General features: G+C 41.6%; 1 protein-coding gene across 1 annotated transcript in view; it reads left to right on the top strand.

Moving 5' to 3' along the window:
• LOC120568123 (xenotropic and polytropic retrovirus receptor 1 homolog) overlaps nt 1-18,734 on the top strand; it is a 50,958-nt gene that overhangs the window by 15,567 nt on the left and 16,657 nt on the right. The window contains exon 2 of the mRNA XM_039815391.1: nt 7,781-7,832. Coding sequence (XP_039671325.1) covers nt 7,781-7,832 — 52 coding nt within the window. The remainder of the gene's footprint in view (nt 1-7,780; nt 7,833-18,734) is intronic.

Raw genomic sequence — 18,734 nt, 5'->3', positions numbered from 1 at the left:
TTCTGGGAGCCCTGCCCCTGTGCGTAATGTTACGTTTTTCCTGCCCGCCTCTGCGAAGTGTAACAGCCAATCACAGACATTAGATCTTGGTCGAAGCATGCTGCATGCTTATTGGCTCACTGACGCTGATGAGATTTACTCCGCAGGAATTGACATTTGGTATTGAATGACGAGGCATCTTTCTATACTCGATACACTAGATGCAGTTCGCTCGGTGCCGAAAAAGTATTTAGTTTGGTACCTAGCCCTAGTATCTATACAGCTATGTGATAATAAAAACTTTGTGTAGGCCTACTTTTTTTTCTACACAGAAAATGTATCAGGAATCAATAAAGAATCGGACCAATGAGAATCGATAATGCCATTGGTATCAACAATCACTTCCCATGGCTATGCCCGTTTATGTAATTCCCTGTCTGAAGGGTTGTCTGTTTCCCACACAGCATGTTGGGAAATGTGGGGGGAACATGGGTCCCTTGTGGAAAAGTGGTATTCCGAAGAAACAGGGGTCCTAACTAGGGAATTAAAGTCTACTCCTGCTCATGCTTACATTTGTGTGAAAACAAGCTGTTTTTCTTGGTGGTGCAGGAAAAATACAGTGACAGTAGAGGAGCTGATGGGAATGTTGGCTAAAATAAACAAGGGTTCTCAGCGGCAGATTACTATACTATTCCTTGTAGTATTTAAAAACTCTCCTCCATCTGCTGCGTGCTTAATCTCTCGCGTTACAGTGGCAAAAGTCTTGTATTGATCCTGAATACTTTCCTTAAATTGTCCTTCATTATAGTCAATCAATGAAAACAATGATTTGTTGTTGCTACGCTATCATGAATTACTTTATAGTATGTGTATCTGCAGGTTTCTCTCTGTGTCTGGGTAAAAAAAAAGGTTTCTGCAGGATCCCCGTTTGTCACAGCAATATCAGAAACAACACTAATACGGCCCTACGCTCTTATATTCACAGCTGATTGTAGTTTTGGGTGATCTGGAATTTATGCAAACTCGACTAACGGGCCCATACTTTAAATGTAAATCTGGACTGGCAGAAACACTTGAGAATGGAGTCATCTTACTGCCTTCCTATTGATTTCTTTGTACATCTTTGTTGCATTTTTGACGTGCAAGAGTGCTCCAAATTAACTAACGGTCCAGCTTGTGTCGGAGTGCGCTCTGCTGCTCAAAGTGACTGTTTACGAGCGCACCCGATGTGTTTGTGTGAGAGAGCGAGAGTGGGGCACGCAGCTCCTAAAATAGAAAATCAATATGTGGTGTTAAATGTTGATGTTGTGGCGGGCCGCCACGAATTAATGAATGTGTGGGAAACACCAGCGAGGATACAGACATTGCATACAACCAGATGTATTTAACACGGACCTGCTGATGCACATTCAGCCCACCCTGGACCCAAAAATGTGAGTCAGCTGTCAACTCTGATAGTGGAGAGTTTTTTCAAACATGTTCTGAGTGCGTATTTTCTCAGGTTACAGTGGCACTAGTTTTGTATTGATCTTGAATCCATTCCTTAAATTGTACCCCTCTGTACTTGTTTGTATAGTCAATCAGTAAAACCCTAGTCTCGCATTGCCAGACCTTCCTCCACACCGCTGCGGAGGAGGGTCTGGCTACTCCACACAGCATTCCGGGATGAAAAAAAAAAAAAAGAAGTGTGCTCTGGTTTATTGGATTTCTTTAAACCAATCACTAATGTCTTGGGCGGTGGCGCCAAGCACAAGGTTGTTTGGGTCAACACAAAGAAAGCCCAAGGTAACTGATATCCGGCCTAAATGAGTGAAATCCAGCGGAATTTCCGTCGGCAACGGAGCAATCCCGGAAGTGGAACGTCGTGGATATAAACTAGTGAAACCCCCAGTGATAGTTCTCTCTGTGTCTGGGTGAAAAAAAAGGTTTCTGCAGGACCCCCCCCCCCTTTCTCACAGGAATATCAGAACAACACTAATAGGCCCTTTGCTCTGATTGTAGTTTCGGGTGATCTAGGAATGTATACACACTCAACTAATGGACCCATACTCTAAATGTAAATCCGGCAGTCACACTTGAGTATGGGAGTCAACTTTCTGCCTTCTTATTGATTTCCTTGTCCATATTTGCTTGTGCGTTTTGCTGTTTGTTGTCTGTGGTGTTATTGTTTACGTCGTCGGAGCGACTGCACTGCTGAAACAGTGAGTACCGGGCTGGCTGCGTGGGCTATAGCATGACCTTGACTCGCTCTGCCGTTTGCTGCAGAAGCCTCATGGCTCTCCCGCTCTTCAGGCTGGTCGGCAAGCAGTCTGGCACACAATGAAGCCATTATGGTCTCGTGCTCGGTTGGCATTCTGAAACACTGACTGACTGACTAGCTGACCGCTCTACTATCTAACCCTTGAGCCAGAGAGCGCATGAAAGAGGGCGACTGTCCCACCACCAGTGCTTACTGAGACTGAATGACTGTCGTCTAGTCGCCCTCTCTCCAGAGCAGAGACGAGCTGCAGCATACAGTACACTGCAGATTTACTAACACACAGCATGGAGGAGACCGACTGGCTGCATCATCAGCACTGCATTATTACAGGATGGAGCTAGAGCAACAAAGGCAAAATTATACTCAACACATGTCACATTAGGGCTGGGGTGAAATGCTTTTTCTCCCCGATTTGATTCTTTCACGAGACATGGGTGCCGATTCGAGTTGTGCTGTAATTTTCTTTTCCTTCTTTAACAAAAACAAAAGTGGAATAATACACTTCTGGAGACAATATATCACGAGGCATTTCTAAAACAGTTTTCTAAAAAGAATGCGCATCACAAGTCAGTCAGACATTTATTTAATTTGTAAAGTACATAACATGGATTTTCTGGATTTTCTGCTTTTGGTCTGTTTTGCTGGAAACTGATATGATGTACAGTATTTTCCATCGGCGGTACCGTATAAACCGAAAATATTTAGATGAATCATTGGTTAAAAAAAATATAAATATAAAACATTGATTCTAGGGAAAATAATTGATTTGAAAAATCGTCGCAAATCACGATACATACAATTTTCAATTATTTGTTTTCACCCATATGTCACATCATTGTCAAAATATTGGCAACGGCAGTTGAATTTGAAGTTCTGGCCCATTGGTTGTCCTCGCTGTGTGGCGTTGTAAAGGTCAGCAGGTTCTGAAGTTTGCATCTGTATCAGGGTTTTCCATGAGTTTTAGAGGGCTTAGGCGGAAATGACTTCATACGCTCACATAAGGCTTATTAGTGACGTCATTGCGCAATTCATTTCATAAAGCTTAGTGGTTGTGTCGGTCGCAGCAAGGGAGAGATCATCTAAAGCCATGTATCAAAAATAATAAGCCAGTGATGACCTAAACGTTTTTCAATTGTTTATTCAATTGTGCGTATACTGTTTAGTATCTAATTCAATCAGGAGAGACTTCCTTGCAATTATGAACATATTTATTGTACAGACAAACATGTAAATGTACAAGTCTCTGGAGATTGGACTCCATCGAACCCAAATGTCCTAAAGGGTTTAAGGAAACCCAAACATATCCCCTGATGGAGTCCGGACACTGGTGGTGGTGAATGAGCAGAGGAACCATCGACAGCCAAGTGCAGATGAACCCGGGTCCGAGGGCGTGACCACCGGTGGCAGAAGGGGAGGAGGCGGGACGCACTCACTTTCCTGAAACGACAACTGCCAACCGCGGAAGAGAGAGCAGATTTAAAGCAGGAGGTCATGCTGTGATAGGCTCGTGACAAATGGCCGACCCTGATTGGTTTAAGTAACAACGACACAGCTGCTCTGATTACTACTGACAAGTGACGTACCATGAAACAGCTGATCATTTTGAGTGATGGAAAAGGTATATGAAGTCTTCCTTTAAGAATTTACGCTGAGCTTCATTTTCTGGAAAATCAATTAAAGTGTCTGCGGATAAAACAAGCAGATAGAAATGTCTAGGTAGAATTTCAGTCAAGATTTTCTTTGGTTGAATACAGCCCTAGACTGTCAGTTTTCGGCTTATCCAGCGTATTTGATTGATACAAAACCTATTAATAATGAATATTGGGATAAAGCAGTCCTATTTGGTGATTTGCAACAGTGACTACAACGATCCAATCATACCAGAGATATTTAAAACGTAAACAGCATAGCAAAATCTCAGACAGCTGACTTGTTGAAAGTTGACATGGTCTCATCGGTCCTGTCACCCAACATTTAGCATAAGCGTAAGTGGACTATATTGTGGTTACAGTACAACAGACATTTAATGTAGCAAGCTATGCATTTTTCTGCCACTGAATCTTACACATTTTTGGTGATTGTTAGCTACCAGTTAAACTTTTTGGATGGCAGGGTACTGTACTTTTTAATGATAAGGCTGCCTAACTGGTTAAGCCAGGCTGTGCGGCTACACTGCTCCGCCCTGTTTAACTGTCCGTGAACAAGAAGCTTCTTGTCTTCTTCTTTTCTAAATTTTGTTAATCTGAAATGTAGTGGTGTCCCATCACCAAACTTTACTCTTCAGCCCTGTGATAACTGATTTAACTATGTACAGCAGACCCCAAAAAAATGGCAGCCCGCGGGCCACAAGTGGCCAAAAAACAATCCCTGAGTGGCCCAGCTATCATCTCAACAGTCCAATCAGAAAAGCTGAAAAGAAAACAAGTAAAACATCTTTAACGAGCCTACAGATATTCTTACAGAAATTCCCACAGTAATACAGACCGTGAATGTAACACTCAGCCGTGGCCTAAAGGCCGATTTATGGTTCTGCGTTACATCGCGTCGCATTTCTTCCTACTCATTTCCTAATGCTCCCTTTCCGTAAACAACATGAAATCATAATGAGAGGGTTTACTTTTCCTGCTACAGTGCTTCGACAGTGGTCAGAAAGCACAGGGGAGACGCTTTGCTTCTCCGTCTCCACCGCGAGTCTGTACTCGCTCTTCCACACTCTCCCCACGCACACACACATACATCACGGCTCTATAATTCTCTTAAAGAGATACGCTAGAACTACGTACTACTGTAAATCAGCTTTAAAGCTTTAATGCGTAACTTTTTTTAATGAACGTCCGTTACATTCAAGTCATTGCCAAATGAGTTGATAAAAAGGTAATTAAGACTTTCAGCTCCATAAATCTCTCTCTCTGTATTTCTCAGAATGGCTATGTTTAGAAAACGGTGTCATCCAACTTTTGCGCGCAGAAAATCAAGCGAAGATAAATTACCTCTTACTTCTTCTGAAGAGTCCATGTTTTTTTTAGATCCTCCGTGTCCTCCTTGGCTACTAGCAATTGCGTGGAGGAGGAGTGGGGGTGGTGCGCGATCACCGAAGGCTTGTATCATGTGGATGCGCCGACTGTTTTGTTGTCATTACTTAGAATTTCTCATGGGGGCGACAGAAACTACGCACTATAGCTTTAAGGGTGTGATGCCTTATACTGCACGTCACACTCTTTGTAGGTGTGAACTCGTAAGGACCTAAGAAATATGGTATTCAAGTTAAACACTGTTAGTGTACTGTAACTGTATGTGTTAATCACATTTGAACAATTTATTGAATATCGGGACTAATAACAGAAATTGTGATTCAATACTTTTTTGGAATTCATCTTTAATAATTCTTATATTGATACTGCCACTGCTACAATAACCTTTTTATTTTTTTTTTATAACTTTATCAAGTGCAAGAGACAGACATAAAGTGCATACAAAAATAGAATGTCTTTTCTTTTTTATGAACTTAAATGAACAACATCCCGCTCTTTGCTGGAATGAACAGGTGATTATTGCAAATAGGAGTTGCTAGAGGGAGGGTGAGCCATCCGAAGTGCCGTCTTATTTGCGTCCACATTTTTAGAGTTCCAACAACAACCGGATTAGAGGTAAAGCTTGACGGGGAGAAGGGCACGGTGCTACATGTTAAAGCTAACGGCGACGAGGAGCAGGAGGCTGACTCACTCTGGCACCAACTGGATTGAGGGGAAGTAAACCAAGATATTATCTTATGCACGTTGGCTGCTCAGTAGTAGCCGATTAGATTGGGTAGACCCAGTCCCCCAGCCGATCTATCCCTACAAAGCAGTGTACGACTTGCCCTTGGCCGTTTACCAGCCCAAATGAATGATAAAATAATGTCATTTATAGCTGTGAAAAAGGATTTGGGGAGGAAAATGGGCAGACATTGAAAAACCTACAAGTATCTTGGTAACACATACATTTTTATAATTTGTATCCTACCGGCCAAGGACAACGGCAGGTAATTCCATCTTTGTAAATCGGACTTGACCGTCTTTGTTAATGAAGTAAGATTTTGCTCTCGCATTGTTCGTAAGGATCGTGTAATTGTAATGCCAAGGTATTTAAATCCTGTGTTGGCTATTTTAAAGGGTATAGTTGATGGCGATATGTCTACAGCTAATTGGCTGATTGGGAAGTATTCGCTTTTAGAGATATTTAGCTTATATCCCGACAGACGACCGAAAGAGTTCAACAAAGTCAGGATACGTGGGATGCTTGCCAAAGGGTCACTTACATAGAGAAGCAGATCATCTGCATATAACGAAACCTGATGTTTTATGCCCCATCTTTCAATCTCCCCAAGTCCCTCCTCCATTTTTAGAGCAGCTGATAGTGGTTCAATCGCTAGCGCAAATAATAACTGGGATAGCGGGCACCCCTGTCGTGTTCCCCGAAAGAGTGGAAACGGAGTAGATCGTTGGTTGTTTGTGCACACTGAGGTGCAGGGAGAGGAGTACAGTAATCTGACCCATGAAATTAAGTTGGTATTAAAACCAAACTGTCTCAGGGAAAAGAGGAGATAGGTCCACTCCACCCTGTTGAAGGCCTTCTCGGCATCAAGAGATATTATTACCTCTGGGACGTTCGAGGAAGATGGAGAGAGTATGACGTCGTGAAGCCTTCTTATGTTGGAGAATGAGTGTCTTCCCCTTATAAATCTCGTATGGTCCTCTGAGATGATCTTGGGCATGACAGATTCCAATCTTCTCCAATCTCCAATCAAGATTTTTGCGAGTATTTTAGCATCTACCGGGAGGAGTGATATTGGTCGATAAGAAGCGCAGCTCAGTGGGTCCTTACCCTTCTTATAAATGAGGGAGATGGAAGCTTGCATAAGAGTGGGCGGCAGGGTGCCTTGTTTAAATGAGTGGTTAAACATTTAGTAATAGTGGAGCTAACTGATCTGAGAATTTTTTATAGAACTTGACCGGGTATCCGTCGGGGCCTGGGGATTTGCCACTGTTCATTGACTGTATCGCTTCTTTAATTTCTGAGAGAGCGAGAGCGGCGTCTAGTCTTAGATTGTCCTCGGGTGACACTTTAGGAAAGTCCAATTTTTCAAAAAAGTTATTTAGTTGGTTTTCATCTATGAGGGACTCTGAGGCATATAGTTGGGAGAAGAATGATCTAAAAATGTCATTATTCTGTCCGGGTTAGAGGTTATTGAGTCTGATTCATCTGTTATCTGAGTAAACAATAACCATTTCTGTCATTACTTTAACTTTCATTGACTGAGTATGATAACAAAAAAAAACTATTGAGCTGGATAGTTCATGGTTTGTTTTGACAAAACATGTATCCAATGGGATCTAAGGGTATATGTATGGGGGCATTTGACATTATGTAATAGGGCTCACATTGATGGTACGTAAAATAGCACTCGCCCTTTCAATGTCGTGGAGATGTTTCACAAGATGAATATTTCATGTAATTGTTTAATAATTAATTATTTGATCTTTTCTCTCTCGTTGTCTGCAGGCTTTCAAAGAGATGCTGTATGCTGCTCAGGACCAGGCGCCATCCATTGAAGGTATTCATTTTACACACACACACACACACCAGGGTCTCCCGCAGAAAATTAAATTAAATTAAATTAAAAGTTAAGGTGGTAGGGTGGGGTTTGCCGTCAGACCGGGGGGGGGCCCATTATCCTCCGTGACACGCTCTCTTCCACTTCGCCTGACAACTCTTCTCTAAAACAAACAGCTCTGAGATAACAGAGCTCAGCCCATAGCTTCACTCACTCAAAGCAGATAGTGTGCGTGAAATAAAAACAGGACACGTAATTTCACTGTGTGTAGTGTTTAACTACACTAACTAACCGTAATAGCGTGGAATGACGAAAAAAAACACAACGGCTGTGTCTCAAAGACGTTGAGAATCCACGCGCGAGAGGTTATGGATAGTTCCAGTCATGTAGTCATGTATTCACTTCGTTGAAACAAGAGAAGAAAGCCTCACTGATGTGAAGAACAGGACAGAGAAACATATATAAATGTTCTCTGCCTGCCATATGCCAACGCTCCGGTAAGTCCACTCACCCCGTCTCTGCCCGGGCATGCCCCAGCTGCCCGCACATTTGTTGACAAACTCCCACAAACAACGACGGCGCACGCGTGAAATGGCGATTTATCCCTTTAAATGTGAATAAACGACATATTGCTCCGTCATATTATGGACGCTATCTGACATTAAGCGTTTCTGCTTCACAGCAGGGCAGCGGAGCGGCTGTGGGTTGACTCACCTGGTTCTCATGGGCTTTATAAGTCCTAACGTGAAAAAGCTTAACGTGGTTTAATGTACCTAAACTACACTGCTCAAAAAAATAAAGGGAACACTTAAACAACACCTCCTAGATCTGAATGAATGAAATAATCTTATTAAATACTTTTTTTTACATAGTTGAATGTGCTGACAACAAAATCACACAAAAAGTATCAATTTGAAATCAAATTTATCAACCCATGGAGGTCTGGATTTGGAGTCACACTCAAAATTAAAGTGGAAAACCACACTACAGGCTGATCCAACTTTGATGTAATGTCCTTAAAACAAGTCAAAATGAGGCTCAGTAGTGTGTGTGGCCTCCACGTGCCTGTATGACCTCCCTACAATGCCTGGGCATGCTCCTGATGAGGTGGCGCATGGTCTCCTGAGGGATCTCCTCCCAGACCTGGACTAAAGCATCCACCAACTCCTGGACAGTCTGTGGTGCAACGTGGCTTTGGTGGATGGAGCGAGACATGATGTCCCAGATGTGCTCAATTGGATTCAGGTCTGGGGAACAGGCGGGCCAGTCCATAGCATCAACGCCTTCCTCTTGCAGGAACTGCTGACACACTCCAGCCACATGAGGTCTAGCATTGTCTTGCATTAGGAGGAACCCAGGGCCAACTGCACCAGCATATGGTCTCACAAGGGGTCTGAGGATCTCATTTCAGTACCTAATGGCAGTCAGGCTACCTCTGGCGAGCACATGGAGGGCTGTGCGGCCCCCAAAGAAATGCCACCCCACACCATTACTGACCCAGCGCCAAACCGGTCATGCTGGAGGATGTTGCAGGCAGCAGAACGTTCTCCACGGCGCTTCTCTGTGCTCAGTGTGAAACTGCTTTCATCTGTGAAGAGCACAGGGCGCCAGTGGCGAATTTGCCAATCTTGGTGTTCTCTGGCAAATGCCAAACGTCCTGCACGGTGTTGGGCTGTAAGCACAACCCCCACCTGTGGACGTCGGGCCCTCATACCACCCTCATGGAGTCTGTTTCTGACCGTTTGAGCAGACACACGCACATTTGTGGCCTGTTGGAGGTCATTCTGCAGGGCTCTGGCAGTGCTCCTCCTGCTCCTCCTTGCACAAAGGCAGAGGTAGCGGTCCTGCTGCTGGGTTGTTGCCCTCCTACGGCCTCCTCCACGTCTCCTGATGTACTGGCCTGTCTCCTGGTTGCGCCTCCATGCTCTGGACACTACGCTGACAGACACAGCTAACCTTCTTGCCACAGCTCGCATTGATCTGCCATCCTGGATGAGCTGCACTACCTGAGCCACTTGTGTGGGTTGTAGACTCCGTCTCATGCTACCACTAGAGTGAAAGCACCGCCAGCATTCAAAAGTGACCAAAACATCAGCCAGGAAGCAGAGGAACTGAGAAGTGGTCTGTGGTCACCACCTGCAGAACCACTCCTTTATTGGGGGTGTCTTGCTAATTGCCTATAATTTCCACCTGTTGTCTATTCCATTTGCACAACAGCATGTGAAATTTATTGTCAATGAGTGTTGCTTCCTAAATGGACAGTTTGATTTCACAGAAGTGTGATGGACTTGGAGTTACATTGTGTTGTTTAAGTGTTCCCTTTATTTTTTTGAGCAGTGTATATACACACACACACACACACACACACACACACACACACACACACACACACACACAAGATCAATAAGGTCTGCTTGATTAGTAAGTGGCTGATGACCTTTGAGCACCTACTAATAAGGGATGTGGAGCTGCTATTAGGGTTATTAACAGGAAGTTGCAATGGTTTAATGTACCTAAACAATGATCAGTGATCAACAAATTTCTCTCTCATATTGCTCCTCATAACCACTGAAAACTGTCAAAAAATCTAAACCAAAGTCCAATTATTATGGATGTTATCTGACATTAAGCGTTTCTGCTTCATTAGATAATTCACTTATTTTTTATTTTATTTTTATTTTTTTTTTGACGATGTAGTTAAGGTGGCAGGCTTGTGTTGTTTAGGCAGCTGCCTTAACTGCAAAGTGCTGCACGAAACCACACACACACACACACACACACACACACACAGATCAATAAGGTCTGCTTGATTAGTAAGTGGCTGATGACCTTTGTGCACCTACTAATAAGGAATGTGGAGCTGCTATTAGGGTTGTTAACAGGAAGTTGCAATGGTAAAGCAAATTAGCAGGAACCCTATTCATGTGAAACAAATTTAGATATGCATTCTTTTAATGAGTTAAAGCTATAGTGCGTAGTTTCTGTCTCTCCCATGAGGAATTCCAAGTAATGACAACAATTCTGTCGGTCCATCCACATGATACAAGCCTTCTGTGGTCGCGCACCACCCCCACTCCTCCTCCACACAGTTGCTAGTAGCCAAGGAGGACACGGAGGATTAGAAAAAATATGATGAACTCTTCAGAAGAGGTAATTATCTTTACTCGAGTTTCTGCGTGGAAAGTCGCCGGACGACACCAATTTCTATAAAAAGCCACGCTGAAAAATACAGAGAGGGTTTTGTGGAGCAGATAGTCTTAATTAGCTTTGTAGCAACTCATTTGGCAATGGCTTGAATGTAACGGATGTTCATTATAATAAAAAAGTTACGCCCTAAAGCTTTAAATCCTTAAGAATCCCAGCAGTGCTTTCTGCACAACCAGTCCAGTAAATCCTGATGTGCTTAACAACTTACTGACAAGCATTTCTCAGGTCGTGCTAGTGGAGCTGTCATTTTTAAATGTGATTCTCCCACCTAATTTCAGTGCATCAAAATCAATTCGCAAAAGCAGGAAACCTGCTCAACAAAGCATCATAATCAAATGGTGGATTGGATGAACTGGTTTTAGTTACATTTTAAGGCAAGGCAGCTTTATTTGTATAGCACATTTCAGCAACAGGGCAATTCAAAGTGCTTTACATAAAACATTAAAGAGCAGTTAGAAAATGATTAAAAAACAAATTAAAACATTAAAGAGCAGGTAAAAATGATTTAACTAAAATAAAATAAACTTCTCCGACCACAGGTCCTTTTGGCTTCGGTTACTTGGTGTTTTCGTTACCCATTACAAGATTGCAGTAGTTCTACTTTTCTCTACGATGTAGCCATCGCTACAAAGCTTAGTTTAATCTTGGTAAACCTTGCTAAATCCGGGACAGTTCACAGTCTCTCTTGATAAGTTCACAGAAATATCTGACAAGTTCAGAGACGTTGTCTTTCTTATTGACGTAGTTCACAGACTAAATCTGACCAGTTCACAGACGTGGTCCTTGTATGGATAATCTATTGTAACACCCGTGTTTTTTGAGTTCTAATCTATGTGACACCCGAGTTGGAGAAATTCTCAGAAATATGTCCGTTATCTGTTCAAAAATACCACTAGATAAAAGACAAGACTAAAATTGACAGTGCAGTATAAGAAATTAAAGAGCCGAGAGATAAAATACACAAAATAGTGTAGTGTTCAGAAATGTGGAGTGAACTGTGAATCCTACGCTCACATGCTGAAGTGATTAGCTGTGATGTTTGGAGACATCAGAGAAAGCAAAACAGTCTATCATGAACATTATTTCATTTTGAAAATTGAAATGATTCAGCTATATTAAAGCTAAGATAAAAATTCAAATGTGGCTGCATGCTTTGGGAAATGAAAAATACACCAGATGGTGCAGGTAAATGTAAACGTATGCATGTATTTTTAAAAACACAATAAAAAAGTATTTCGAGCCCTGCTTTAGTTATATATATATATATATATATATATATATATATATATATAGTTAAGTTTACAGTTTGCTCAGAAGCATCGGAAAATACACAGCTTAGGGAACAGTGGAAACTTCTCTTTTCGTGGCAGTGGATAAAGTTATTATCTCCTTCCAATAAATACTCTTGTGACAACAATACTAACGCTTCATGGTATAAGCGTTATAATGCACTCTGTGGAGTTCCACTATAGAAAACAATGGACTTGGCAGAGAAAATGCCTCTCCTCTTCGTTTCAAATTCTTTATTGTCATGTGCACAACAGTTGCACAGAAGCAGTAGTTGGCAATCAAAATCTTAGTTCTCAGTTTCCCTCCAGCAATGCTTATTAAATACATAAAAAAGAAAAAAAAATCAAGCCTCTTAAAAAATAGAGAAACTAAGACATAATAGTGCAAATTTAAAATACAGAGAAATGTAAAATAAAATAACACATTTGTGGTAGACAAGTGTACACTGCAGTCATTCCAAAATTAACAAACTGAATGTTAACAGGAATGTATAGGTGAAGTGTATATTATACTTTGCTATCAAGATTGGTATGTGCAGTTGTTTTGTTTTTTTACCTCCAGCTACTCAATTACTTTTTATATGGGGCTACCTCATCCTGCATTATTGCTTAATTATGTGTCTTTTTAAAAATACACGAACACAACAGCCACAGTATGACCAAAATGTAAGGCCTCAAAGAGTCTTAAAACCAGTTATCAGAGGCTTTATTTTTCATCATGTAATGACAGGCCTCTTTGTGCCCCTGAACTGCACACTCTCAAAGCAACACAAAACAGCGTGACTAGCACAATTTTGTCTTTCCGTGTATCTTTCCTTTCATCTTATTTTGACAAAAGTTTGCTAAAGAGTCACCACTTAAGGGGCCTATTTTCAGGCCAAAATTTGACTTGACAGAACGTAACCCATAGAGCAAATCATGATCATATAACTTCCTATACAGTTCACTTGCTCTGTAATTGGCTTCACTTGTAGATCTACCAGAAAAAACTATAAAAAAAAAACAAAAAACTCAAAGACTATTCCATGGTAGCAGACACAATCAGAATAGTAGAAAATATGAAAGAGGAAGGTCAGCATTAAATATGTCTGGTGTATAAAATGGTTGTACCCTCACTGCGCTTCATACTCAATCCGTGCAATTGCCATTTTGAGTTCCCCGGTGCGTTCACACTGTCGAAAGCATAGCAAAATGCAGTGCACTAGGAGTACCCGGATGGTGCTCTCACGCAGTCAAAAAGATGAGTGTGCAACGCTGCACCATTCTCACCCTCAACGGTCGCCATCTTTGTTGGGATCACCAACGTGTTTTCAAACTTGTGAAAAAGGCGGGCCAGGAAGCTGCAGCAGTTGCGATTGAAACGGCCGACACGGAAGTATTTTCCATGGTATCAGACAATGGGTCTGACACTATGCCTATATATGGCTCTATGATATCTACAGAAGTCTCTAGTCACATGTTGTTATCTACTGTGATTCACAGGCTCTTCCGTTCTCATCTTCTGGCTAATGAATAAATCCTCCCTTTTGTTCTCATACTGACGTCATCAACAACAAACTCCTATCACTAGTGAAAATGATTGGAGATTAGTCCTGCAAAGATCTGAAGAAATTAGTTTTTTTTGTAAGGAAAAATGATTGACTTCCTCTTAAATTCTGGTGTATTGGTGTAACCTTTTCAGTGTATTCTCAGCTGTATGGCTTGATCCCAAAATTATAAAAATAGTTCTGCACTTGGAGGACCCGTGCCAATAGACAGCAAGAGCATTGCCAGACCTATCTTCACAGTGCCGTGGAGTCATTTCTGTTTGCATTTCTTTAAACTGATCACAATCGACGAAGTGTCGGTGGCTCTTGTCACGACCTGGCTCAAAGGTATGACAAAAAAGGGGGAGACACACATGTATTTCCAATCAAATCAAATTTATTTAAATAACCAAGATAAACGTGAATTCAGTAAATCAGTAATGTGTGTAATGTATGGGTGTCTGTAAATGTATCAAAGCTACAACGCAAAATAACTAAACCCAAAATCTAAACAAACCAAACAGCCTGGAGGAGGGAGAGACCATGACTACTCAGGCACTCCTATTTATAGACAGGTGAGCAATCAATTGCTCCAGGTGTCACTCATCAGTCCTCATTAGCCAATGCCCAACTCCCAGCCACCAAAGGAACTTAATAGGCCTAGGAGCCGTCACACTCCAAACAGGTCTCAGGAACCAAGTTGTTACGGTGGGAAAAATGCGCCCCGCATAAGAAAACGCCACATAAAATATTAAATGTATTCCTAAATGTAATGTTAAAAACTTCACACGATACACTGATTCACTGAAAGAACCAAGCAGTCCCGTCTTATCGCACGATCCAAATTTTCTTCAAAACGTGGCTTCTTCAGTATGTAGCTCGCTAGCTAGGTCGATGTTGTTTCCCGTGAGCCTCGTGCCAAATGTTGGGCTTTATCCTCGAAATGTACTTCCGTTGATCCAGACGAACTGTCTAATAACACAGTGTAGTTAAAACATTTTTTTTTTAGCAACCACACAAGCACACTTTAACCAGTCCCTCCAGAAAAACGTGATTATGCGATCGCATAATTCAATGCATAATCAGCCAAAGTTCGCATATCTATGCGTGGGCCACAGTTTTTTCAAATACGCCGCACTTTCACCGCATAAATTGCCGATTTGCATGCAAAATATGCGGGGCTTGCATGATTTCATAATCCCCGCATTTTCGTTGCAAAAAAGTCACATATATCTTAGCAGAAATTTGAAAAATTGCTGCGTTTACTTCACACAAGAGCAGCCATTTCCCTCTGTTGCCATGGGAACTTTATGAAGTGACGTAATTACGCGATGTGAACATCATCGAAAAGCAGGGTGTTGGGGGAAATCACTTTTTTTTTCTCTTTTTCATCAAACGGCAGTTTTTGCAAGTTCACGCAATTTTTGCAAGTTCACGCAATTTCATCGCATAAAATTGCATAAATATCAGGCATATTCCATCACATTTTTTAAGAAAACGTACCCCATAATCAAGGATTTTTGCCTGCAACAATCACAAAAAAACTCTGCATTTTTCTGGAAGGATTGTTTAACCAATCATAAGTATTCGCTTACTGCTCTAACATCTTTAAATAGTAGAAATGTACATAAACAATCAGGCTGACAACGAATATGAGAGAAGCAGGGAGATTGTAGAGCTGTTATTATATCAATCCCACAAACCATCTATCACTTCACTTATCCCTCCAGCTTGTTCCATGGCCTCCCCTGCCTTTTCTTTTGGTCACTCTCTTTCCATTACTGTCTCTCCATGTTTGTCTCCCCTTCTCCGTGTGACTGACTTTATCAGCTGCTCTGTTCGGCAGAATTATGTAACTTCAGTTTTTAGCAACGGTATCAGTGAGTGCTTGAACAACAATGGAAGACAGATTGATTTAAAAAAATAAATAAAATCAATTGAAAATTCCTGCAGTTGTAGTGATACAACTTATACAGAAGCTGAGGAGTAGTCTGAAGAGAGATGACAGCTTTGGATAAAACCTGAGGCAATGATCATTTAATGTGGACACCACCCTCCTGCTCCCCCTTCTGTTTTCAGCTGTCCTGTCAAATAAAGGCCAAAAAAAGCCCCAAAAATACACCCACCCCCCTTCAAAATAAAGTTCTACCAATTTCTCGTTTATCTCTGATTCTATCTAGCCACACAGACGGTTTGGGTTTGATGTGGCCACAATATGAAATTTCATTCTCCACTCCAACACGATAGAGCTGAAAGTTTGTCATGTTCAAAGCGTTCCATCAGCTACTTGTTATTCCACAAGTGTGGACACTGTGAACAGGATTAACAGGAACAGGGAATAGTTCCCGATACTAATGTTGACAGCATGTGATATCCAACAGTGATGGGGACACTGGAAGAGAGGAAACGTAATGTTAAGATTCCATGTGCGTCCATTGTATTGAGGTGGACGCAGAAAAGCTCAGAGAAAGATATCTCAAAACATAGACAAATGAAGAAAAGAAAAATCTATCTGCATGGCCATTAGAGGTAAGAGAGAAAATGTGTTTTAACATGTTTTAGGCTCGTCTGGCTGTCCGCCCTGATGGCTGTTAGCACACCTCTGCTGCATTGGCTGGCTTCCAAGTGTGAATGCGTGTAACTGTGTGAGAGTAAAGCAGGGTGTTGCTGAAAAATAAGAGCTAAAAAACATCAATTGTCAAATGGAAAGTGTAGCCTATTACCGACAGACAGACATGTCATAATGATAATAATTATAATAATCATGATGACATGAGCCGGGACACGGGGAAAAGAGCAGAATAAGGCCAAAAAAGGATAAGGAGATTACTGTAGCCTGACTGTGGCTATTTGTGTGGTTGTGCACCGGTGAGAGAGAGAGAGGGGGGGGAGGGAGGTAGTGGTTGGGACACTCCAATTTAGTTAATTTGGTGTCTTGTCTAAAAGCAGCCAGTCTGAAACACAGTGAATCACTGAGTCTGCAAAGTCTGACTCAAAACCACCTGCCCGGTCTGTTGTTGGGTTGTTGTTGACGTGACAGTGGGTACAAGTTAGCGGTTGGACACACAGGTTCTCTGTGACCATTTTTGATGGAAATTACAGGACTCTGTTCTGGTAAAAGGAATTCAACTTTTTTAAGCACAGTATATTTGGGATACAAGTAAATATAACATTGATATCAACATCATTCTCCAAAACAACTTAAAGAGCACAAACCAGAGGCTGTCACGTCACTTGTAAAACTAAACTTTGATGGGAAACTTGATTCCGTGCAAATTTCATACGATTGGTTTTCTAAACTTTGTTTGGCTTATCTGTCTAATATGTCTTCCTATTGCAGTTCCTGTTCAAAACATGCCTGTTGTTAGAATGGGCTGCTTGCTTGGCGTCCTGTATCGCTGCTTGCAGCTTTCTTCAGAAGCATTGTACCCCAGAATAACTCGCAGAAGGCCCCCAAAGCACTTAATATGCAACCCAGCTGTATACTACTGACTTACTGTGTACTTCTACTTCAGAGGAAAAAAGCTTCCTCCGCTAACAGAGAAATGTTACTGGTTACGTTGCAGATTCAGAGTTTACTCACAAAATATCCCAATTAAATTATGAGGCATTTTATTCATTACACTATCCAGCATTACATCTGAGTTGAAAGCTCAGTTGAAAGCTTAAGTACATTATGCGGCTATAATGCCTCTCTTTTCACTTGAAGTAAACATTTGAATGCAGGACTTGTATCGTGTGTTATCAATAGTTTTACTACTAATAGTTTAAAGTTTTACTAAGGAAAAACACATTTTGAATACTTTCCCAGTTAGAGAAAGGGTGAAAAGTAAAGCAATACACTGTTTGCCTGGTGCCCCCAAATCATTCTATCATTATATTGAACATTTCAGTTAATCTAGTCTCGCCAAAATTAATAATTTTGTCATTTTAGTCTAACTGATTTCACAGATTTTATCTGATTATATGTTATCGTTATCTGATTAAAAAGCCTACCGACGTTATCTTCACTTGTCACTCAGCTGTCTTGCCGTTATTACAGACGTGAAGTAATCACGTCACATTTAATAAATCAGTGGCTACATTTTCTTGAGCATTATCCCCTGTGAAATTATTTACTTTTTGATATGAAAAAGTTTGATCCATTTGGTCCGACAACATTTCGAAAGTCTAGAAAGCCGGAGGTCTCTAGTGCGCCTGCTGTACGGGCTGCACAGTGCAGAAGCAGTGCCGATCATCCGGGTCATTTTTTGGCTCTATGATGGCTCCATGATGGCACCAAGATCTTGGTTGCAGCTGTCGCCGTGGTCCTGCTCCACTCCCTGCTACGCTCTGCGGTGCCCTGCTGCGTCCTGCTACATCCAGCTATGCTCTGCTGTGCCACGCTACATCCTGTAACGCCCTGCAGTGCCCTGCTATGACATGAGCTACTATGACTACCATTTGTAGTCACTGTTCCTTTATCTTTATTGTGACTATTATTTTCACTGTTCATCACACTACCAAGAGCCTGGGTCTGCCGAGGTTTCTTCCTAAAAGGGAGTTTTTTTCTCGCCACTGTCGCACTAAATGCTTGCTCTTGGGGGAATTACTGGAATTGTTGGGTCTTTGTAAACTATAGAGTGTGGTCTAAACCTACTCTATCTGTAAAGTGTCTCGAGATAACTCTTGTTATGATTTGATACTATAAATAAAATTGAATTCAATTGAATGATGGCTCCATGATGGCTTCATGCGCCACTGAGCAATTCCGCCTCAGGTGCTGTATCCAGTTCTTATTAGGCTATACATCCATGGGTGCGGAAAAAGAACACCATGGCCCAGGCTGGTTTATTGTTTTGCTGTTTTTTCAAAAGTACGAGAGCGTTATAAAAGTTTAT

The sequence above is a fragment of the Perca fluviatilis genome, chromosome 11, assembly GCF_010015445.1.
Source record: "Perca fluviatilis chromosome 11, GENO_Pfluv_1.0, whole genome shotgun sequence".
NCBI lineage: Eukaryota > Metazoa > Chordata > Actinopteri > Perciformes > Percidae > Perca > Perca fluviatilis.
Note: the sequence above shows the minus strand (reverse complement) of the source record. Positions and strands in the feature narration are given on the sequence as shown.